The following is a 24,880-nucleotide window of genomic DNA, read 5'->3' on the forward strand; positions in this document are numbered from 1 at the left end:
GTACCAATAAACCTAGTAAGAAAAAAAAAGTTACATGTACAGTCAGGAAAAAAAAAAAAGTGACAGTACCTAATAACCTGAGCAAATCAGAAATCCCTGTTTTAAGAAATTAATATTTTTAAAATGCCAGAATTGGGGCTGGGCATTTAGCTTAGCAATGTAAGTGCCCCCTGGTACCAAAAAAATAAATAAAATAAAATGCCAGAACTGTCCTCTTCATTCAGTTGTCCTAAGAGATACACCTCATGACTTTCTCTTTTTCCTTAGCCTGTATAGCCAGGATTTAGCTCAGTGGCACAAGTGCCTGCTGGGCAAGGGTGATCCCCCATACCAAAAAGAAAAAAAAAATCCTTAGCCTGAATATGTTCCAGTAGTAACTGCTGAGAAATAACATGCTCTGAGAACTTGAAGCCCTGCCACACTGCCAAGATGCAGAGTGGTGCAGCCACTGGAGTCAGCCTGGCAGTTCCTCAGGGACTCAAACAATAGTTACTACACAACCTGGCAGTTTCATGCCTAGGTGTACAACCAAGAGAATTATAAACAGATGTCCACACAAGTGCTTACACCTGCATGTTCAAACCAGCCTTATACAAAACAGCTGAAAAATGGAAATAAGCTAAATGCCGGTCAGTGTCAACTGGGGGTAAGGAAGAATGGAGACTGCTTCTGTTCTGGTGAAAATAATGTGATGACTGTGATGATGACTTAGATTATGATGATGACACTCACTATAAGTAAAGATCACTGAAACGACACATTGTAGATAAAGTAGAGTAATGCTTCCATAAAACCTTAAAAAACAAAATTAACATATTCTCAGTTAATACTATTTTGGTGAGCTTTATTTCATGGTATCGGCGATCGAACTCACAACCTCACACTTGCCAGGCAGGCACTTACGCTGTTGAGCTAAATCCCCAGCCTGTATTTTGGTTTTTTGAGACAGGGCCTAACTATGTAGTTCAAACTGGCCTTGAACTTGTGTTTCTCCTGCCTCAGCCTTTCAAGTGTGGGTATAATAGGCATACATCCATACATCATCATGCCCAGCTTTCATTGCTTTAAAAGTGTGATTTCTAGAAGCAAGCTGGTAGTGGGAAATACGGTCATATCGTTTGTTTTTTTAATGAAAAAAAGTATTTTCCTAATAATAAAATGGAATTATAACAGACAAACTATGAACTGATTTCCCTAAGAATCTAAAATGTATTGAACTCCCGAAAAAAAGTGTTTTCCTAATAATAAAATGGAATTATAACAGACAAACTATGAACTGATTTCCCTAAGAATCTAAAATGTAATGGACTCCCATTGGTACATTTGAACATGACCCTAAATGATAATCCACTCTTACATGATTTTGGACTAAAACTACAAGTTCATGGAATAAAAATTAAAATAACTGAAATCCAAAATATCAGCCTCAAAGTTGAAAACCATAAGCAAAAGAAACTAGGAGTTTATGCATTAAAACAAAAATCTATGCCTCAGGGTTCCCATCACAGGTGAGAGGGACACCCAGATACAGGCCCAGAGCCCCAGCCAGCTCAGCCCTCAGCATTCACTTACCTGCCAGAACTCCCTGGGGACTGCTGCTCTCCACCAGGCAACATCAATACCAACTTCCAAAACTCATGCTCTTGCTGCGAGGGCAGGTGCTCAGTCACAAGGGAAGGCAGGTCCAGAGGGGCCCATGCAGCATTGCTGAAAGGCACAAACAAGCATGATTGAGCCCATGGATGTGCCCCAAGCAGCAGCAGATACACAGAAAGAAGTTCAGGGAAGAGACAGACCTCAGCAGCTGCTGATGGAAATGCTGAACCTTCATCTGGTGAGCTGTCTTGTTTCTGAGTCGCCTCAACCTACAAAGAAAGGAAGAATGGCACCATGCCAGCATGTGGCTTGCTCACACCCAAAGAAGAGGCTCACTAGCATTTACTAATTGTCTCTGAATGAAAACTACCTGACCTGTGTCTCCTGGCCAGGAGTATTAAGAGAGTGAAAAAACTTCCTGATAGAAGATCCCTTCAGCCAGGGATTTAGCTCAGGGGCTCAAGTGCTTGCCTAATAAGCACAAGGTCATGAGTGAGATCCCTGGTACAAAAAAAAAAAAATCCCTTCATTTCATTCATGCCCTAGCCACAGAAGATTCATCTACATGGAGACAAAAATCCTGGCTCTCTAGAACATGCTCTCCTGCACTAGCCTGCAAGTTGCATCAGTGGCATGTGGCAGGGCAGACAGGAATGGTAACATGAGCTGTTCTCTCACTCTGGCCTCTGGGAAGGTGAAGCCTGAACATAGATCTGAAAGAAGGAAGGCAGCCAACATGACCATTTCTGGGAATGGTAGAGTAGGGGGAGCATCAAGAGGGGAGGTCTGGTCCAGGAATGTGACACAGGTAAGGTGCCCCCGCTGGGGTATCAGAGGACCCCACTGCTGTGGGTGGAGGACTCTGGCTCAGTACTGGCAGACAAGAAGAAAGCAGGTCAGCCTTAGTATGGAGGATGGAGTTACAGGAGAAGCCTGAGAGAAGGATGGCCCAGGCTAAAGACCTAAAGGATGGCACTCTGTGAGCAGGGAAGGGCTGGTTGGAAAAGAATGACTGTGTGAATCAGGTGCAACTGAAGCACTGGGAACAGAGTGCAAATGAAAAACCAAGGCCCATATAGACCTTTGCTTCCCAAGAAGAATGGACAGTGCATATTTAAGCTGATAAGACCAGGACAAGAAAAGGGATTCTGAGTCACTCTATACCAGAACCTTTTTCTTTTAAGGTGAAAGCCATGTAAGACCAGAGACCTGCTTCCCAGTAGTGGAGTGAGCCATACATTTGTAACTGAACGACATCCTTCAAAATGTAGCAGTCCTGCCAGGCATGGTGGCACATGCCTGTAATCCTAGCACTCAGAAGGCTAAAGCAGGTGGATTACCATGAATCTGAGGCCAGCCTGTGCTACATAGAGCACTACATAGGCCAGTACATAAGACGGGCCTAAACTACACAGCAAGACCCTGTCTCAGAAAAACAAAACAATCACCAAACAATAAATAATACAGTCCTGTGCTTGTCCTCACTTCCTGCTCCCTCCAAATACACAAGAATATAGCTCCAGTGAAACCAAAAGAGACCTGAGGAGGTATGCACTGGGCACTGACCTGGTACAGGAGATGCCCACTCTTCCTGCGTGGCCCAGGTCCAGGAGGCTCCTATCCAGGTTCTCCTCAGCAATGGGACACTCTGCACTGGGCGCCAATGCACCCAGCCGGTTGTTCACATCCACACAGCAGGGTGCTGCAGGGAAGGCCCGCATCTGGCGCCTTAGCTTCTTCCGGGCTGCAACAGCTTCCCTCCACCTGGGGGATACATCAATCTGTCATCACTAGGTGTGTCCAGAGTTAACCAGGGGCAAATGCAAACACAGCCCAGCTCCATAACATGAGGAAATGGACTGCATTTTCAATCTACGTAGTATTTGTCAGTCTTCGTAGATCTGTACTAATAACCATCTTTATACTAAGAAATGAATTGGAATTAAAATGCAAACATGAAGCCAGGCATGGTGGCTATACCTGTAAACGCAGCACTCAGAAGGCCAAAGCAGGAGGATGACTGTGAGTTCAAAGCCAGCCTGAACTATATAGCTATCTCAAAAACCCAACACCCCCCCTGAAAAATGCAAATGTGATATTAAAAGAGATGAGTCTGCTTTGAAACTACTGAATGTAAGAGCTAATACTGAAGATCTCTATAAGTGGATACAGCCACATGGATACACATCTAAGGTACAGAGATCCTCCACCCAAGAAATACCACTGACAGAAATTTAACTCTGCTAGCATGCACATGTGCACAGGTATGAAATGTGGGTACAAGATAGTCACTGCAGCACTCTACACAGCTACAGAAAGAGACTGTGAAAGCTAGCAAGAGGAATCAGCATCTTCTGTGGCGTGCACTTGCAGTAACATGCTGCACTGCAATGACATTAATAGGGAGACTGGACAGCCTGCCATGGTGAGGCCTCTACTTCATACAGAATGGAAGAAAGAACAAAACAGGAAACATGCTTTAATAACAACCACTGGAAAGGACAAGAAGTTTCTACAATGGTACACAAGCAGCTGGTGCTTCTGGGAAATATATAGGAATCTGTCCTGAAAGGGAGATTTACTCTTTGCTGTGTCCTCTTTAACAGTGTTGTAATTATCAAAGATACTATCATTCTTTTTAAATTTCACTTGAAATGAATCAACAGCTGGGCCCAGTGGCGCACACCTGTTATCTCAGCACTTGGGAGGCTGAGACAGGAGGATCACCTCAAGTTTGAGGCCAGCCTGGGCTGCAAAGTGAGTTCAAGGCCATTCTGAACCACATAGTGAAACCTTGCCTCAAAAAAGACCAAAGATGAAATGAATCACATGACATTAACACCTAAATGCCCACAGTTACAAAATAGGCAATTACTTGTTTTGCTCTGTTGAGAAGCCATAGCTGTCCCTTATTACTCAAGATAAACATTACTCTGAGCTTATGTTTATTTTCCTTCTTCAGGATTATACTACTAGGTAGTAGTTACTACCTACTTAGTTTGTATAGTCTATTTAGTTTGAATATATGGTATTTGAACTTATATACATTTCCCTGTAAGTTCCTCTTTTGTCCCCTCACTATGGAAGTCTCCGACCTGAAGTCTTTTAACCTCATAACAGTGCAAAAATGGTATAAGTTCAGCAGAAACCAAACTTCAGATTTTGATCTCCTAGGCTAGCAATATGCTGTACAACACAGTCTCACAATGCTGAGATTACTGTATGTGAGCTACAGTCTGAGTCAACCAAAATTTCAAGCGTAAAGAACCAATATTCTACAGCATACTGTGTTGCTAAACTACAATACTGGGTAGATTAGATGTATGAGAGCTGTTTTGAATTTACAAGTTTATCAGTAGTTAACACTATGGTAAGTTGAGGTGCATCTTTACTTGTGTTTTGGACATCAACAAGTGTTGGTGCATGGAGCTATGGTCCATGTATGTGCATGGACATTTCCTGGGGTCTCTTATAGCCTAAACAGGCACTCTATGCACAAGTGTATAAATACAAACCAATCACTGTCTGGACACAGATGGTACCCTACAGATACCTGCTGAGATGCACAACAGCTACAATCCCTAAATAATTCCATACTTAGCCTTTCACCTCCACTATTTAAGAGGATATACACCTGTGTATGAAACCAGTCACTTCTGAAAATACAATTCATTAGAATCCATTATAGCTACTCATTGCTGTAAATGTTACCTTTTAGTCACTGACTAAAGGAACTAATGGCTCAAGCAGGCTGAATGTGGTAAAAGATCTGCCCCCCTGAGTGTGGATTTTATGTGTAAGAACACAGGACTCACCGCTGTAGATATTTGCAGAAGCACTGAAGTTCCTGCAGTGTCTCCTTCGCAGTCTGGAAAATTTCCCCCGCAAGAAACAAGTCTACCAGCTGAGTAAAGACAGCCTCACAGCAGCGGGTCACACGAACCCTCTGGTCTATCTCCAGTGCATTCCTGGAAAACAGGGCAGTCATGCAGAGGTGACTGAGGTCCAAACACTGAGGGCTTGCCTTAAAGGTATTGAGTCCATCCTTCATGTAAAAAAGAAACTTTGAGATTTTCATTTTTATTTAAAAGCACATACCCCTGGCTGCGCATGGCACAGACCTGTAATCTCAGCACTCCAGGAGGCTAAAGCAGGAGGATCTCAAGTTCGAGCCTAACTTAACAACTTAGTGAGACCCTGTCTTAAATGTTTTGGGAATGTAGTTCTAATGTGAAGGTCCTGGGTTCAATCTGCGGTAATGGTACGGAGTAGGGGAGAACAATACAGATACCTGGAAAGATAGGGAAAAAAAGTGATACAGTGTGTCAGCATATAAATCAAAGGAGTCAGTGTAACAGTTAAGAAATAATCCTCTAGGGGCTGGGGATTTAGCTCAGCGGCATAAGCGCCTGCCTTGCGAGCAAGCAGTTGTGAGTTCAATCCCCGGTACCGATAAAAAGGAAAAAGACAAAAAAAAAAGAAAGAAAGAAATAAACCTCTAACACAGCCAAGCATGGTGACCCACTCCTGGGAATATAAGGTAGGAAAATGACTTAAGCCCAAAAGTTCAATACCAACCTGAGCAATACACCAAAAACACCATGTCATAAACAAGGAAAAAGAAGAACCTTTAGCTTAATAAAATAGTTAGAATTTCTATCTTTCAAATGACCACTGAGATAAACGCAAAATCTCATCAGCAACATCTGCGTTACAGTATATATCTAGATATACCCCCCATCAAAGCCTCTTGTCTCATATGTGGGGCTTTGGGGAAGTGACTGGATCATGTGAACATGGTATCCATCACTAGCTTAGTATGCTGATGGTATAGCTAAATGTGAGGCTCAGAGGTGTGGACTGATCAGAAGTGGGTCACTGAGGGTGTGGTCTAGAAGGGTCTAGCTCATCCCTCCTCCCTTGATCTCTCTGTTTCCCATTGCCATTTCATAATTCTCCCTTGCCATGCTTCCCTGCCTTGAAGCCAGTGGACTAGGGACTCAAATTTCTGTACTGTGAGCCAGAATAGCCCTCTCCTTTAATTTGTGGAGGTCAGGTGTTGTACCTCAATGACAGGAATGTGAAATGACATTTATAATCAGAAGAGTCTCAAACACCATAACTGTTCCTATAGTGCTAAGGATGACTGCCTCTGGTCATGCAGTGGTGACCCTAGGATAAAAAAGTACCACAAAGAAGAATTTTTATAGCACAGTTCTATCAAGTAAGACAGCATAAGGGCTGGGGCTGGAATTTAGTCGTAAAGTACTTGCCTAGCATGTGTGAGGGCCTGGTTTCAATCTTCAGTATCATCTTTTTTTAAAAAATGCCAGCACGGTGTTGCACACCTGTAATCCCAGTATTTGCGAGGCTGAGGCACAAGTGTTACTGTGAATTTGAGGCCAGGATGGACTACATAGAGAGTTCAAGGCCAACCTGAAGTACAAAGTGAGACCCTAACTCAAAAAAAAAAAAGTCTATCACACACATACATATGTACACTACATCAAGGCATGATAGTGTATGCCTGTAATACCAGCAACTTATGAGGCTGATCAACCTGAACTATATACTGAGATCCTGTCTCACAAACCAGGGGGGGAAAAGGAAACACAGAGAACTACATCAAATAAATTTGGTTATAATATCAAAGTAGCTCAACACATGAGACACATTTCCAACAGCCCATCTTCAGAAATGATGCAGACAGCCTGAGGCTTAGCTAAAAAAAAAAATTCCAGGTCTCCTGGAACGGCAGGATACATTCCCTGCAGTGCAGTAAGCCCTGCATTTTAGATGTCTACTAATACTCCCTCCTGGAATCAGGAACAGATATATCACCATCATCTGTGAAATCTCTTCCACACAGTAACTACAAATATAGGTTCCCAATTGAATGGGATTCAAGATGCACAGCCTGTCGACTGGACTCACTGGCTGTACACCAACATCCTCCCTCACTTTCAGACTACCTGAGAGGCACTGAGGTACAAGGACAGACTTCTCTTCACAACTGGAATCTCTTTTTTTCCAGGAAGTTTGGAAGTAAGATCATTGAAAGTTCTTAAGGTTACACCCCAAGAAATCTTCCAACACATGAAGCAAGGGAAGAGGCTACCTGAAAGACAGTGAAGGTGGAGAAGCCTCCAGCAGCCAATTTGCTAACACACACATTCCAATGACCATGTCCGCAACAAGGACACAGAAAGAAAGTCCCTCCCTGCCTCTATTGTCTAGAGTACGGAACAATGCACCATCATTTGGCTATCCAAAAGATATCTGTCAAATTTAAGAGTAAACCAACTATACTAAGCTGTGCCTTCTTGGCCACAGTGCCTGAAGACTTCCTCCCTCCCACCATGCCACTGGCATGCAGGACACCAGCACCTCACTCACTTCAGCTCCTGTGAGCATGTTTCCCACACACACTCCGTCACCATGAGTTCTGTCAGCTCTTCAGCCAGGCCCTGGCTCAACTGGGTTAATACCAGGTCTCTCTCTTGTTTCAGCCTACAAGTAAAAGAAAAAAACACAAGGGTAAAGCTTAAAAATAAATATTATGATACTCATTTTACTCCTAGACCATGCAGATAGGCATGAGAGGTGCTGCCTGCTAAGGAGAAGGCGTTGCTCACAAGGGCCCCCACTCATTCTCCGAGCCAAACGCGGTGCAGGGTAGGCTGGCAGGGGTCTGACGTTGGCACCATCAACAAGAGTAGAGCTGCTGGATATACATGGCCACAATCTTAGTAATCTGGGGGGTTGAGGCAGGAGGATCATAAATTCAAGCTCATCCTGGATAATTTAGAAACTCAGTGCAACTTTGTATCAAAATAAATTGAAAAAAGGGTTGCATTCGATCCCCAGTGCCACAAAAAATTTTAAAAAGTACGGACATCGGGGCAGTTTCCGTGTCTACTCACCTTTCCTCTTCAGCCCTCCGCTTCTCCTCCTCCTTTCGTTCCCTTTCCTTGGTCACTTCTTCAGCTGCAACATGCCTCAAAATGCCTGTGGTTGTGGCTGTTAACAGGTCCTCCACAGCAGCATCAGAAACACTAGACAAAGTGGGATAGCACTCAAACTCAGAAAAAAGCAAGCCAATATAAACAATTACCAACCAAAATTTGTTACTGGAATGTGAAAACAGTTCAACATGCGAAAACCAACCATTGTAAGTAAGCCACATTAACAGTTACAACAGTTACACACATGTGTGCGTCTCAGTGGATACAGAAAAAGCACCTAGCAATACTAAACAAACGTTATTGTAAAGACGGTCAATAAACAAGGGATAGATGAAACCTCTTCAGCATGTGAAGGACATCTATGAAGTTTCCACACACTTAGTGATGAGAGAATGAAAGGTATTGCTCTAAGAAGAAAAACAAAACCAAAACACTCCTGGAAGTTAAAACCAGAGCTACTGGACAAGAAAAACACATATAAACTGAAAACACAATAAATGAAACTGCATTTATTCACAGATAACAAGATTTTATATGAAGAAAATCCTTAGGATAATCAACAAGCTCATCAAGGCTGCAAGATAAAGATCAACACAAAGTGGGCCAATGCGGCAACTCAGCGGCTGAGCACTTGCCTAATGTGTAAGAAGACCCTGGGTTCAGGGGCTGGAGGTTTAGCTCAGCGGCATAAGCGCCTGCCTTGCAAGCAGGCAGTCGTGAGTTCAATCCCTGGTACCAATAAAAAGGAAAAAGACAAAAAAAAAAAAAAAAAAAAGAAGACCCTGGGTTTGATCCTCAGCATAGAAAAAAAAAAGCCAAAACAGATAGATACAGAGCTGGCAGGCTGGCTAGCTAACTAGCTAGCTAGCTGACTGACTGGCAGGCAGGCAGACATTTCTAAACACTAGCAGTAAGCAACATTAAAAATAAAATTATAAAAACATTGTTTGCAACAGTTAAAAAGCAATAATAAATTTAAGGAAGCAAAGTCTTATACACAGAAACCTCTAAATAAATCGGAGGGGGCATGTTTATGGATTAGAAGATTTTACTTTGCTAAAAAGACAGCAAAAGGCCTGGCGTGGTGATGCACAACTAAAATCCCAACACCGAGGAGGTTGAAGCAGAAAGATTATCGCCTAAATTACATGGCAAAAGTGTCTCCAAAAAAAATAAAAATATTGCCAGTTGTGGTGGCACACACCTATCTATGATCCCAACTACCTAGGAAGATTCCACGTATGAGGCCACACTAGGCAACTTAGAAAAAAATCTGTCTCAAAAAAAAAAAAAAAAAAAAAAAGGGCTGGGGATACAGCTCAGTAATACAGTATCTGCCTAGCGCATGCAAGGGCCCGGGTTCAGTTCCAAGCAATGGAGAGTGGGGGAGATTCTGATAGTAAAACTTAGAGCAATTCACAGATTCAATGCAATTCTCAAAAAACCCCTAACAGGTTGGGTGTGATACTGTAGTCGCAGCACTGGGGTGGCTGAGACAGGAGGACTTGTAAGTCAATAAAAAAGAAACAGTAAGCCCATGCCACACAGTGAATTCAAGGCCAGCCTGACTAGTGAGAGCCTGTCTCAAAAAGCAAACAAAAAAAATTCCAACAGCATATTCTGTAAAAAATAGAGACTCATCCTAAAATACAAATGGTAACTCGAGTGAGATTCCAAGACAATAAAACAGTCTTGAAAAAGAACAATAAAGTTAAAGGATTGATTCTTCCTGACTTAAAAACTTACTACAAAACTCTATTAACCAAAACATGATGGGGCAGGCATAAGGAAAGACTAGAGTACAGAGTACAGAAGTAAACACGCACAATACAGTTAAGTGACTTTCTACAAGAGTGGCAAGGGCTTTCAATGGGGAAAAGAAGTCTTTTCAATAAAAGATGAAGGAAATACTAGATATCCACATGTGAAAGAATAAAGTTGGACCCTTATATCATATGCAAAGATAAAATCAAAATGGACAAAATCCCTAAGTTTAAGTCATAAAACTCAGACAAAAAACATCAGGGGAAATCTTTGTGATATTGGATATGACAATGATTCCTTACATGTGACCCAAAAAAGCAAGTCAAAAAAAAGAAATCAAAATTCTTTTTGGACATCAAAATTTTAAACAGGTTGGAGGTGAGGGGAACTGGAAAAAAAAAGAGGAATTAAGATATATCATGTTCGGGGCTGGGGATTTAGCTCAGCGGCATAAGTACCTGCCTTGCAAGCAGGCAGTGGTGAGTTCAATCCCTGGTACTGATAAAAAAAAAAAAGATATATCATGTTCAGGTACAAATTACCTATGACGAATGTGATTATTAGTACATCTACATTGTACATATGAACTTAAAAAGGACACTATAAAGAGATAAAAGGCTAACCTGCAGAATGGGAAAAATGTTTATAAGTCATCTATCTAATAGAGGATTAATATGCAGATGACAACCCATATAACTGAACCCCCCACCCCAAAAAAGCCCAAAGGTCATGAAGAGATACTTCTCCAAAGACAGCACACAATGAGCAGTAAGTACAGGAAAAGATGACCAACATCATTAGTCCTCAGAGAAACGTAAATCAAAATTACAATGAGATACCACTTCACATGCATAAATGACTATTAGTGCAAACATACACATACAAGCAAGCAGCAAATACTGTTAAGGACGTGGAGAAACTGAGATTTTATGTGTAGCCAGTGGGAATGTAAAATTTTTCTTTGTAGAAAACAATTTGGTATTTCCTTAAAAAATGCAAAATAGGTCATCTGATCCACCAGTTACACCATCCCTAGCCATGAACCCATAAGAGCAAGGACTCAAGTTATTTGTACACCAATACAATGGGATTATTATTCAGTCATAAATTGTTGACACATGCTACACCATGGGTGAACCTTAAGGACATTGTGCTGAGTGAAATATGCCAAACACAAAAAGACAAGTTTGTGTGATTCCGTTAAAAAGGTGCCAGAGCAGCCAAATTTATGAAGAGTAGACCAAAGATAACCAGAGGCTGGGGAAAGGAAAAAAAAAATCTAACATATGGACAAGGTTGAGCCTTTTGTGTGATCTGTTTTGTTTTTCTTTTTTCATGTTTTTGAGATGGACTACACTATGTTGCCCAGGCTGATCTTGAATATATGGTCTCAAACAAGTGATTCTCCTGCCTCAGTCTCTTAGGTAGCTATATTTTATAAAGACAATAACATTTTTTCTTCACATTGTGTCACTACACATGCACTAGGATTTCTAAAAGATGGTTGAAATCTTTGTGAAAACCAGATTTACCGAATTTTTTAGGTTCAACTGACTTTACAAAAGTTGACTGAACTTAGAAAAGTTTTGTTACATTATAATTAAATCAACAAAGTGGGTATCTTTAATTTTATAATGGAGTGAACTGATCTGTACTAAAATCCTGAGTTATATTTTAAATTTAAAGAAAAAGTTTTATCATTTATAAACTTTAGCTTAGCACACTGTGCATGCCTCTAATCACAACTACTCACAAGGCTGACAATTATAATTTCAACGCCAATCTGGGCAACTCAGTGAAACCCTGTCTCAAAATAAAATAAAAAGGCCTGGGAATGTGACAAAGTGGTACAATGCTTACAAGACGCCATGTGTTCCCACCCACAGCATAGCCAAAAAACAGTGTAAACTTTAACAAACTGAATGTTGCCCAAAAAGCATTTACAAATAGAAATTACAATTGGGAACTTGAGAAACCGCCCACCTAGAGAATAGAGATGAAGAGATGCAAAGTTCCTGAAACTCGCACTGTGAGTCTTAAGTGGCATGAGTCTTAAAAATGAGAGCAGCTTATGAGGAGGAATAGAAGGGACATCCACGTCCCCAAGGGGCAGGCAGCTGAGGGCAGAAGGGGGACAGGCACTGCCACTCACCCTAGAGCTGCAGCTGCGTATGCTGCCCCAGCCGTGCCCACCTCCTCGCAGTCCCTCTGGAGGGCCTCTTGAATGAGCTCATCCACCACTTGAGCCAGGTCCTACAGAGAGACCACTGCAGGTGAGAGGGAGTGTACCGCCCAGGACAGAAGTCTGAAGGCAACTATGACCAGGTGTGTGGTCCCTAGCAAAGCGGCTGCCCTGTGCACTGCTTCAGAAACAGTCTCTGAGGAATAGAAAAGTATCTCCCAGACAGGCCGTAGTGAGCCTGCCAGATGGCTATCCTGCAGATGGCCCAGTGTCCCTGTCTTCTCTTGTTCACATGGAACCTCATTTTTTATTTTTTGGCACTGGGGACTAAACCCAGAGCCTTTCCACTGAGCTATGTCCCCACCCCTTTTTAAGAAAGTTTTTCTTTTCAGACAAGCTCTAAGTCACTAAACTGCTCAGGCTAGGCTAGAACTTGCATTCATCCTATCTCAACCTCCAAGAGTGCTGGGTTTACAGGGTACACCAATGCACCTGACTCACATCCTCAATTTGGAAGCCATTCTCTATGCTCATCAGGATTCTCTGACCCTGCAGCAGTATCAGTGTCCAGTGTCTGCCCTTGTAAGACACAGGAGCAGCCAGTAAGACACAAGTGAGTCCCACTGCTGTGATCCCACAGATCCTGGTCAGCCCATCTACTAGGTTCTGCTCTGAGTTCAGCCTAACTCTACTACCCTGGCTCCTCTTCTGTGAGACCAAGCACTACAGTATCGTGGGGCAAGGAACTGGGGTAAGAAGACTTATCCACAGTGGGCTTCTTGAGCCCTCCCCTAAAAGATGCCCTACCGCATCAGAGTACACAGGTATAGGCTTCAGAGGCAGCAGCTCAGGTTGCGTGGAAGGCTGGAAGAGACTGGGTGCCACAGGCAGGGTCAGCAGTGGGGTGTGAGGCAGAGGTGCAGGCAGTGCAGGGAGGAGACCTGTGAGAGGCACATCAGGCCCTGCTCCATATTCCTCTCCCTTTCTGTCACCTGGGAAGAAACACAGAAAAATCATGGCACTGAAGAGCACAGGACCAGCACCAGGGACACCACCATCTCCACACAGGGATAGCCAGCCATCCAAGCCAATCCTGAGGTCTGGCCAACACGGAGGCCACTGTGGGGGAGGGTCCTAAGGACTGGCCACTGGGGGAGATATTGTCCACACAGAAACAGCACTGCAGCTGCAGCATCAGGGCTCTGAAGAGAGATTCAGAACTCTCAAATCCAGGGAAAGCACAAGCACTGAGCCAAGTAATTCTCAACTAGAGAGTTTCCCAGAATACCCAGTCCTGCATCACTTACCCGCTGCATCCACACTGGGCCTTGGGGGGCCAACAGGCAGCTCTGCAGTCAGGCTCTCCCCAACATACTTGTTCTGGGTGTTGAAGCTGCACACAGGAGTGTGATGAGGGACTGGGGGCAGCGGCCCTCCATTCACAGCTTCCCCAACCGACACCGTTAGTTTCCTGGTGATGAACACCGACTTCCTGGCTTTGGATAATCCCTCTGGTTCCAGGAATGCAGACCGGTTCAGCTCAACACAGCTACCGAGACCACAAAGAGCCCACAGAGAGGTGTCACTGGGGAAGGAGTAGCACACACCCTGCCCTGTACCAAATAGCCTGGAAGAGGACAAAGCCTTTGGAACCACCTGGCTTAGTGCACACAAAGCCTCATAAGAAGGATGCACAACTACACACTCCTTCCTGGCTCAAGAGTCACATCCTCCTCCTTTTCAGCCACCTCATTTCTCTGAGGACAGGAGGAGGAGCTTCAGGAGAGACTTAAATACAACAGTGCCACCTGCAGGGTGAGGACTTGTATAGTCTCAAAATACAAACTACAAAGAATGGAGAACACTATGGCCCGGCCAAATGGTGTACTCATCCCAGCCATCAGAAATGGGCACTATCTACTCACAGACCAGCAAAGCAATATTCAAGGGAAAACACAAGAAGTTCCTAACCTTTATCTTTGGGTTATCTGGTAACTCATTAGAATCTATGACTCTAGAATCACAAAGACCTGGTCTGAACCCCAATCTACTGACAAACAGCATAGAACTCTGGGAATAAATATCCCCCAGCTGCAATGCACACTCAGAAGGTGGCATGGAGAACATACCTTCTCTAGGGCCCAGCAAATGGCTAGCACTTTTTCAGACTTTTATTGGAATTTAAAAAGCAAAAGGATAAGACAAGCCCACAATTCTAGTCTCAGCACCTACCCCTCAGAAACAGTGAGGCCGTGGCAGTTGAGGAAGTCGGTAGCTTCCTCGCTATCTCTGAAGAGCAGCATGCGCACCACACCATCCAGGGGAAAGGCGGTAGAGCGCTGTGTGCTCACAGTGTATGCGATGCTGAGAGCCCGAAGTGCATCCTTGCGGATCTGAAAAGAGAAGCCACCTCAAAGAGAAACGCACAATAAGAAAAATAACTGCTTCTGGCCACAGCCAACCAGCACGATGATGGGCTCTTTCTGCAGCTGAGTGCCTCTGGAGGGCAGGATAGCAGCATTGACCCCGAGCTCAGAAACCAAAGATGTTTCATCACAGATATACCCGCTCAGCAAGCAGTCTCAGAAAAAAAGAGTGGGCTGTCAGGTGTCATTTATTAAAGAGATCATGGAACAAGTCATCCATCAAATGGGCAAGAAAGTAAACTGAAGCGTCCACTCAGCCAAAGGCTTCCGACGTACTGAGCCTGTTGGGGGGACTATGGAACACCGCAGAAAGGCGCAAGACACAAAATTAAACATACTAGTTGAGGATAAAATTGTTTGCAGCACTTTAACAAGTACATAAAAAACAAAATACTGAAACATGAAAATACTGGCAAAAGGCTAGGGATGTAGCTCAGAGGCACAGGTTCCTGCCTGGCAAGTACATGGTCCTGAGTTCAATTCGCAGTATTAAAAAAAAAAAAAAATGCTGACAAAAAATGTTGTGCTGTGCTCCTGGGTGTCCATTTCACTGGTTCTCTCCAACCAATTCATTAAGTGCTCTATGTCCCTGGTGTTCTTCTTAATGCTCAGAAGACAATGGAGAGCAAAATTAACAATATATCCATCACTACAGAAATCAGAAGTGGGAAGATACCAGTGCTAGAGAAAATGAACGTAAGATCCATCTAATGGTCATTAAGCACAACAGGAGAAAATACAACACCAGAAAACAAGGACTGCTAACAGGTGGGGGTTGGGGTCCCTGCTAAGAAGGCAGCTGGGGTAAGAACACAAAGGACAATGGCCACACAGCCTGTGAGGCAGAGCTGGGTGAGAAGGGGGCAGGGAGTCAAGGGAGGCAAAGATGAGTGAGGGGGCAAGATGAGGCCTGAAGCCCATGGGACCATGAAGGCCATTGTCAGCCAAAGCATGGTGCTGAAGAACATTTGTGTTTCCCTTTTGTATAAAGTTATTAAAAATGGTCACCATTATCCTTAAAAGGTGACAATTTTTAAAGCTAACAACCCGAAATCATTTAAAAAATATTTATAACATACACCTGTAGAGCCAGCATTGTAGAAGGCTGAGGCAGGAGGATTACAAGTTCAAACCCTGCCTGGGCAACACAGTTAACTTAAGAAGACTGTCTCAAAACAAAAAAGTAAAAAAGGTGCAGGGGGCGGGTGGCCTAGGTGTCAATTCTCTGTAACACACACACACACACACACACAAAACCTTAAACTATTTAACCACTGTAAAGTATTCCCAAGTGGCAGGGCAGGTTATTAGAAATCTTTCATTTGGGGCTGGGGATTTAGCTCAGCGGCCTAAGCACCTGCCTTGCAAGCAGGCAGTCGTGAGTTTGATCCCGGGTACCGATTTAAAAAAAAAAAAAAAAAAAAGAGTTAAAAGAAATCTTTCATTTGGCAAGTGTCAGCTCTGACAACAGTGAACAAACTTGTGACAAGATTCTCTATCCAGACTGTGACTATGGGTTTATTTACTAGTAATAGGAGGACTTGGAGAAATCATCTGGTCTCACAGCCAAAACTCCACATCCTGAGAACTTCCAGGTGCACTCTCCATACGCAGCAGAGACTACGCAGCACTGTCAGAGGTCCCCCTCCTTCCCCCTCCTCAAGGGGCCAGCATGGTGTGCACAAGGCAAGTGGGCCATTCTCTGCAGGGGAGGGGCAAGAGCACTGCTCACATCACATACACCTGAGTCTACAAGCTGCTCTCTGGCATCCTCAAGTCTCCTCACTCTGCTGGAACTCACATATTGGCTGGAGATTCTGAGGCTGAGTTTATGCAAAACCCCAGGATCAGTTCTGATAGCCTCTCCGCAGTGCACAGGGCAGGATCAGCACAGGGCAGGAGCAGACACAGGTACTTGCTGAAATGACTTGAATGGCATCAGCCTCACTCCAAAAGTTAAAGTAGTAACACGAAGAATTGTAAGGTCAAGGATTTGTACACTATGAAATGGGATTTCTGCTTTTTGATTTGTTTTCATGGAAGACAACAGTGCTGAGCTCCATGGTGTCATTCTGAAGATTCTTATTTATCTGAGCCACAGACCAGCATTCCCACTCCCATGAGGACAAGCAACACTGCGCAGCCTCAACAGCAGTGGCAGACTCGACCCGACCTGTGGAGGGTGCAAGGCACAAAATACTACAACAGCACCATCCCCAGCCTCCCTTCCTGGCTCTGCACAGCTGACCCACTCACCTGATGGAAGTAGCAGTGTAACAGACACGCACTTAGGTAAGAGGCTGACTGGACCAGTTTAAAAAATCTCACGAAATTGTTACTGTTCAACGCAGCAAAGGCCTGAACAGCAAAGTGCACCTCAGGGGAGTTCCTAACATCAGGGTGGAACTGCTGCACCTCCCTGTTAAGGAGACAAAACACATAACATCTGCAAAGATAGATCCGCTGAGTGACCAGATCCAGGAGCCAAACTTGGCTCCTGAATTCAATTTCCTACTACTGCTACTCCTGGACTAGTCTGATAGAAATTTTCTTTAAAAAGGTAAGTAAGCAAATACAAGCAACAATGTAAGATATGGTGAGTTCAAAGTCAAATTAATACGAACTGACTGCCAACTATACTTACCGAGAATTCAAAGAAATAGAAATTTTAACTTTCGGGACTATTCTAAAAATAAATTTATCTGTCTGAACTGTTCGAGAAGGGAATGAATGACTGTCATATATGAAACATTACCCAGCCATTTTCCACAACCAATTTGTCTTCCAGGCTCAATTTTGTTTTCATGGCTTGTTTTGCTTTGACACCAAGTACATTTATTCGAAAAGAAATGATAAAATATCCTCATATTTTTCCTTGAGAAATTAAAAGTAAAAGAATAAAACCAAAAACAAATAGAAAAAAATAAAGATCAGAAAACACAAACCCTTATCAAACTTCTAACATCATTTTTCATACTGATTAACATTTTGATCTTACATTTCTATGAAAATAGAAAAGATTCAGAAGAATCTAAATGACTTTGATAAACGAATAAAACTAGAGCTCTAACCTTCCCCAAGCATACAACTTATCACAATGTCACACCAATCATGACAAAACAACATTGACATCATGATAGATAAACCACCAAAGTACCAACATAAAGTCCCAAAATAGAGATCCACATAACAGACAATTGATTTCTGGCAAAGATGCAAAACCAATTAAATGGAGAAAGGATTATACCCCGGTAAATATACTGGAACAACTGGATATCACATGCAAAAAAACCAAACCTTATAGCATCAAAAATTTCATAAGACATCCAAAAGTCAACTCAAAATGGCTCACAGTGGGTTAAAGTGAAGGCAGGTGTGGTCTGAGTCATTGCTTGGCTGAAGTCATTCTCTCTGGGACGAAATACATGTTTTTTTTTCCTTATCATACTAATGAAACAATATAATGTTTATATTTACATGAGTGTTTTGCTTTGTTTTGAGACAGAGGTTTGCTATGTAGTTTAGCCTGGCCTTAACTCAAAACAGAGCCCCGGGCTTGAACTTGCAGCAATCCCCTTTCCTCAGCCTCCGTAGTGTTAGGATTGTAACAAGGCTTAGTTTTAAAATTTAGAATCAACCACATATCAAGTTTCCTAGAGAAAATACTAAGTTGAAAAAGAATTTCAGCACAAATAAGGCAATCTTGGAACTAAAAGCGACAATAGCCACTACTGATTTCAGTGTATGAAGAACACAAACATGGACCAATAACTCTGCCTTACTTCACATATAAAGGTCTACTTAGGTGCCAGAGCAGGTTTTAAACTTCATTCATCCTTAATATTTTATCCTTACCATTTTCATTTCACACGATTTTTTCCTCTTTCCTAGTTAGCCTTTCAACAGAACTACCTGTAAACAGTGAGCTGCTGACCACTCCCTCGGGGCACACTGACTACCCTGTCCTCATTCACTCCCTGTCTCACTGGGAAGAGCTTCTTTCATACAAAGAAGCAACAGCTCTCAGAAACAAAAAGAGGGGCCTATGTCAGGTACACTAAAAACAGAGAAAGCCCCTATCTCTCTTTCCCCAGGTCAGCCTAGCAGCGTGCAGACCTGCTATCACCCAGTGTTTGCTGTGGAGACGCAGCACTGTCAGTGACTACTGATCTTAAAACCTCTTTCCCTCCTTACACTTTGCATGTGCACACACCAGAGGTTCACTGCTGAGCCCAGATGCTCACCTCAGGATGTCCCCCTTGTTGAGATTGAGCAGAACGTTGTAGCCCTGGAATTCAGCCTCACTGGCACAGAAGACGCCCCTGCCCCTCAGGTCCTGGTACATCTCCTTCAGACTCTGCAGACACTTGGTCATGTTCTCATTGTTGATCTTGGCATCAAAGGAGGACATGGGTTCCTCACACATGAAGTGGGCACAGTGGATGTGAAACCGCGTGCACTTTTCAATTAGGGACACTGTCAAGGGGTCGCAGAGGTGCTGCTGTGTGATGTCCTGGCCAATGCAAGGAGGAGGGTTACACAGACACACACGCTCCTCACACACACACAATTCGCATGCATACAGTCAGCTGTGGGAAGACACTCATCACCTGCATCTCTCACACACCAATTGAAAACCAAGCCCATGACATAAATAAGGTTTTAAAATGATTTAAATGATTTTGTTTCAGATGAAGATAACTCAGTAAAATGAAGAGAGTGAGCAGTCTGGCTCCAGAACATACATGCATTTTCTAGTATCTTAACCAGAGGCAGCTGATACCTTCCGTATGCCCCGTGTGCGGTTCCACACGAAGTCGTACCAGTCCCGCAGGCTGCCTTCCTTCTGGTCCATGATCTGGGTGACCAGGTAGTCCATGGTCCTGCTAAGCACTGCTGAGGGCCGCAGCTCATGGGGTAGCGGTTCCTCTTGGTCCGCTGAGGATCGGCTATACTCCTTCACAGCCAGTGCGTGGTCTACCTGGTAACATAAAACGGGGAAAGGCTCCTTAGGTGGCAAGTGTTGAGCCTTCCAGCACAGCTATACCTTGAGAGGGAAATTCACTGTGTGTAGTGGCTCATCTGTAATCCTAGCATTCTAGAAGGCTGAGGTAGGAGCACTGTAAATTCTAGCCCAATCCGGACAACTTACTAAGACCTTATTTCAAGATTAAACAAAAACTGGGAGTAGTTGGCACATGCTTATAATCCCACCACTCTGGAGATTGAGGCAGGAGGACTACAATTTCAATTATATCCTAGGTGACTTCGCAAGACCCTATCTCAAAATTAAAAATTAAAAGGGTTGGGAATGCAGCTCACTGGTAAAGCTCCCCATCTTCAATCCCTAGTACTACCAAAACTGAAAATTTTAAAGAAAAAATAAATTGAGAAATTTCACTTTAGCAAATACGGTAAGAAGTTGTGATAAAAGGCTGTCACAAGGAGGAATTAAGGTGAAGACACATTTGCCTGGCTCCAAAACACAAAGAAAATAATGGACTTTTGTGTACTATAAAATGTAGCCACACCACATGCTAAGTCAAGTTTACACAGACCAGAAACAATGTGGAGGAACAGTGAGTAGCTACAGGGTGAGAGCACGACCACCTGCACACACAGGCCTCCACCTGCACAAGGAGAGAAGGCACATGGACACCCATGGACTGCACTCTGAGTACCTGCTGCCTCTGGGCAGGCACCTTGGGCCTCTGTGGTGACATCTGCTGCTAGGCAAAACCACTGATAAGGCAGCAGAGATGATGCTCACAAACAAGACTGAAGAGCAAAGGATGCAGTGGCACACGTCTAGGGAGACCATTTGGAACATAAATTGATATATGCTCAGGACATATAGACTCTGTGATGCAGTAACTTAACATTTCAAATTAATCTCAGCACTCAGGAGGCTGAGGTAAGAGGACAACTGCAAATTTGAGGCCAGCATGGGCCACATAGTGGGTTTAAGGTCCGACTGAACTGTATAGTGAGACTGTCTCAAGGAAAAAAAAAAAAACTTCAGAACTGGCTGAAGAAAATGATCAAACTTCCTTTGTGTGTAACACAAAGATGCCAAATAGTATTAATTAAAAATAAAGACAATAAAAAAATTAGAAATAGCCTGTCTACTGACCGAAAAAAACAGGCTTTTGCCAGAGCTACCTCTTCAAATATAAGTTACATTTAGATATACTTAGAGCTCATCATGATAAAGGTAGATGCTTATGAAGATACAAAATGAATCCAGAACATAATCTCAAGTGTGCAAAACATAAATACAGAAAATAGAAATTATAAAAGGAAGAAAGAAATTAAACAGTTTTAATCTATTTTTTTTAAGTTTTTATTTCACTTTGTGATTTTTTTTGGTAGGGGGACAGGGTTTTTTTGGGCTGGCCTTGAACTCACTATGGAGCCCAGGCTGGCCTTGAACTTGCAGCAATCCTCCTGTTCAGCATCTTGAGTGCTGGCATTGCTGGCTTGTACCACAAGCCTGACTAGTTTTAATCTATTTTTAAAGCCTACATCTAAAGCTAGGAGTGGGGCTGGGGATTTAGCTCAGTGGCATAAACGCCTGCCTTGCAAGTAAGTGTGCAGTCATGAGTTCGATCCCCGGTACCAATAAAAAAGAAAAAGACAAAAAAATAAAATAAAACTAGGAGTGGTGGTACACATCTATAATCCCAGAACTCTGTGAGGCTGAGGCAGAAAGATCCCAAATTCAAACCCAGCTGGGCAATTTAGTGACACATTGTCTCATGTTTTTAAAAAATGGCTGGGTAAAATAGCACAGAGCAAAGGCCTTAAGAGTCAATGCCCAATATAAGCATTATATGAAATAACTTAATGTGACTATTAATAGCAGAAATAACTACCACCTCCAAAGACAGCAAATAATCAAGAATCCTAGTTTCCTCCACTACCTGCACACCCCCACCTTCAACCCCCAAGTAGAGAGAAGACCCTACGTCCTACCTGGTCAGTCCCCGGGACCACTTCAAACACACTCAGCTGACTCCGAGTCTCCCGCATGTACCGCTCCTTCTCAGGACACATGTCTGGGCACGTGCCAACGAAAGTCCTGGCTTTGTCCAGGTCAGTCCTCTTCACTCGAGCTAAGTGACATCATGCAAAAGATAAGGAGGTGCCACAGGGTGGCTGAAAACCCATAGAAGGCACTTTCATAATGGCAAAAGAAAAAACAGAAGTTTTTTTAGAAGTCCTACAAAAAGAAGTTTTTTTAGAAGTCCTTCAAAGGCAAAGAGTATTTGTAAAACCTTGGGCCTCAGTAAAGAGGGATCTGTGGACTGTTCCATTAGGCAATAGCCTGGTCAAGGCCCAAAAACTGCTGGGCCACTGTCAATGGACGCTGGTATACAACAGGTAACTCCTGTAACCACAGGGACAATCATGATGTGGGATGTTTACTAAAAATATAAGCTTGTTAAACATAAACATTCAAAATATACTAGCATTTCATAGAATTTTGTCTCCATATTTGGAATCACATACTGAAGTTACCTGGATCCTGACCTGAATAAGTACACTACTACTATTGCCAACAGAATTAAAGGTACAAATCACTAGATAAAATTGAATGAAACGACTTCACACCCTTTTTTTTTTTTTTTTTGAGATGAGGTCTCACTATGCATTTCAGGCTGGCCTTGAACTCACTATATAGCCAAGCCTGGCCTTGAACTTGCAGTGATCTTCTTGCCTCAACCTCCTGAGTACTGAGATTAGAGGTGGGTACCACCATGCCTGGCTCCTTAATTTTATTTTGAAAAATTTCAATAACTAGTAATAATTTTATTCAGAATGTGAAAATCACCAAGTCAATGATACGTGATAACAGCTACTAGTATGAATTTAAGCACTGTAATTATTCTAATTATTCACAGCTTTTAAAAAAGGAAACTTCCAGAAGCAAACCTATATATAATACCAACACTCAGAAGGCTGAGGCAAGATCACCCCAAATTCAAAGCCAACCTGGGTTACACAGTGAATCCAAGACCAGCCTGCACTACATAGTGAGACCAATCTCCCAAAAAAAAAAAAAAGGAAACTCCCACAGGTAACATTTAAGAAAAAATTACCAAGAGTAAAAATAGTGTATGCGTTTCCTTTTTGGTCGCTCTATACATTTTTAATGTTAAAGGGACCATCTTTGGAAGGTAAAACAGTCAATTTAGCATTCCAGAGGCGTGGAGCATCCCTCCCTCCCTTGACAGACAATCTGCATGAGCATTTCTTCCGCACACCTGCCCTGTCTTCGCACACACACAGGCAGATGTATTTGTTCACAGAGGTACAAACAAAGCACTCATCTCAGGAATACTTGTTGACAGTAATAACCAGAGGTGGCATTGGAGCCCCAAGACAAGAACAGTAGACCCTGTGGAAAGAGTTCACTCCCTCCCTGGTGTCTCCCCCAACGGCACTTCACCACTATTGCCAGGCCTCTGGAACCTCTCCCAACAAGCACTTTACCTTGCCTCATGATTCGGTCTCTTTGATCAAGCAGGCGATACTTCTCTTCAGACGTCTCAGCCACAGTGCCAATCAGGGCACTGAGGGATGACACACACAGCCCAAGCCCCTCGGAGCACTCAGACCCAGGGTCAAACGCATCTCCTTCAAACTGGTGGGCCTTCTGGAGACTGGGCTTCTTCACTGGAGAGCTACAGGTAAAATTACACATCAAGGGCCCTCACATCATTTCTATTTCCAAACCTCTCAAGATCTTTTGGACCTCTAATCGAGCTAGTATATGCATTGAAGCAAAGCAAATCGTGATTAAGTCAGTGATGAGAAAAAACACATACATACACAAAAAATCTTCCTTTTAAAACGAAAAAAACCCTGGAATGGTATAACCCTATGCCTAGAATCCCAGGTACTTGAGAAGCTGAAGCATGAGCCTCCCAAATTCAAGCCCAGTAAAGACAATTCAGTGAGATCTTGTCTCAAAAGAAAAAAAGCCTGGGGCTGCAGCTCAGTGGCAGATCACTGGCCTATCATGTGTAATCCCTAGGTCCAATCCCTAGTACCACATAAATAGTAATAATAATAAAAAATAAAATGAAAAAGAAGCCAGGCATGATGCTATGTGCCTGCAGTTCTAGCTACTCAGAAGGCTGTGGCAGGATCACTCAAATCTAAGAATTCAAAGACATCCTAGACAACATGAGGAGACTCGTCTAAAGAAAAAATGGAAAAGAAGGGTACGGCTGGTGAGGGGTACAAAGGTGCTTTTTACTAGTTTTTCAATAATCTTTAAATATTTTGTAGTTTTTAACATGACATGATCTTGTTTAAACAGCCAAGATACATATTTATAAACTTCCACCTCAAAGAAACTAAATTTATTATGGGAAAATTCCTTTAGCAGTGTGAGGAATACTTTGCTGAACACCTGCCTTTCTTTCAACAGAAGGCCACACTCAGGACTGGATCGTCTCTCACATCCGACTGGCTTTCAACATATTCCGAATCTGAATATCAAAGTAGGTGTAAGAGTGGCTGAGGAACAGTAAAAAGCACACCAGCAGGCAAGAAGGTCACAAGACGGAAATCAAGGAAAACAATGCACTAGCCAACGGATAAGAAGGGTTAAAGCAGAGACCTAAGGAAGTGGGCCAGGTGTGAAAGGAGGCTAGGAATCAGCCAGGCATCTCAGCACACAGACCAGGACATAGGCCTTTGGGAAAATCCTCCACACAAACTCACAATACATGCCAGTCATCACTACCCAGAGGCAGCTTCTACTTTACAAGAAATGATGACTAGAAATATAGTTATTATAGCCATTTAGATTTTTAAGGGGGAAAAGTTGCCACATATGCAATAATCAGTCAGATAGAACTGCAAGCAACTTCATGAGACTTGGAACTGAGATAAGCATGATATGCCCCACCTCGTGGTAGCCAGTATGGATATCA

At 43.0% G+C, this 24,880-nt stretch overlaps 1 protein-coding gene across 4 annotated transcripts in view; it reads right to left on the bottom strand.

Annotated features, from left to right (window-relative positions):
• Mcm3ap (minichromosome maintenance complex component 3 associated protein) overlaps positions 1 to 24,880 on the bottom strand; it is a 49,116-nt gene that overhangs the window by 18,301 nt on the left and 5,935 nt on the right. For 2 of the 4 annotated variants that reach the window (XM_063224674.1, XM_063224675.1), the window contains exons 6-20: positions 23,430 to 23,620; positions 21,909 to 22,048; positions 19,717 to 19,914; positions 19,178 to 19,446; positions 17,190 to 17,379; positions 14,740 to 14,900; positions 13,815 to 14,056; positions 13,315 to 13,499; positions 12,478 to 12,578; positions 8,520 to 8,651; positions 7,993 to 8,106; positions 5,412 to 5,564; positions 3,163 to 3,360; positions 1,797 to 1,865; positions 1,573 to 1,707 (exon numbers count right to left, since the gene is read on the bottom strand). In XM_063224674.1, coding sequence (XP_063080744.1) covers positions 1,573 to 1,707; positions 1,797 to 1,865; positions 3,163 to 3,360; positions 5,412 to 5,564; positions 7,993 to 8,106; positions 8,520 to 8,651; positions 12,478 to 12,578; positions 13,315 to 13,499; positions 13,815 to 14,056; positions 14,740 to 14,900; positions 17,190 to 17,379; positions 19,178 to 19,446; positions 19,717 to 19,914; positions 21,909 to 22,048; positions 23,430 to 23,620 — 2,478 coding nt within the window. The remainder of the gene's footprint in view (positions 1 to 1,572; positions 1,708 to 1,796; positions 1,866 to 3,162; positions 3,361 to 5,411; positions 5,565 to 7,992; positions 8,107 to 8,519; positions 8,652 to 12,477; positions 12,579 to 13,314; positions 13,500 to 13,814; positions 14,057 to 14,739; positions 14,901 to 17,189; positions 17,380 to 19,177; positions 19,447 to 19,716; positions 19,915 to 21,908; positions 22,049 to 23,429; positions 23,621 to 24,880) is intronic. The other 2 variants (XM_003463152.5, XM_063224676.1) reach the window with 2 other exon arrangements.

The sequence above is a fragment of the Cavia porcellus genome, unplaced genomic scaffold, assembly GCF_034190915.1.
Source record: "Cavia porcellus strain 051 isolate PalLab524CR breed Dunkin Hartley unplaced genomic scaffold, mCavPor4.1 scaffold_15, whole genome shotgun sequence".
NCBI lineage: Eukaryota > Metazoa > Chordata > Mammalia > Rodentia > Caviidae > Cavia > Cavia porcellus.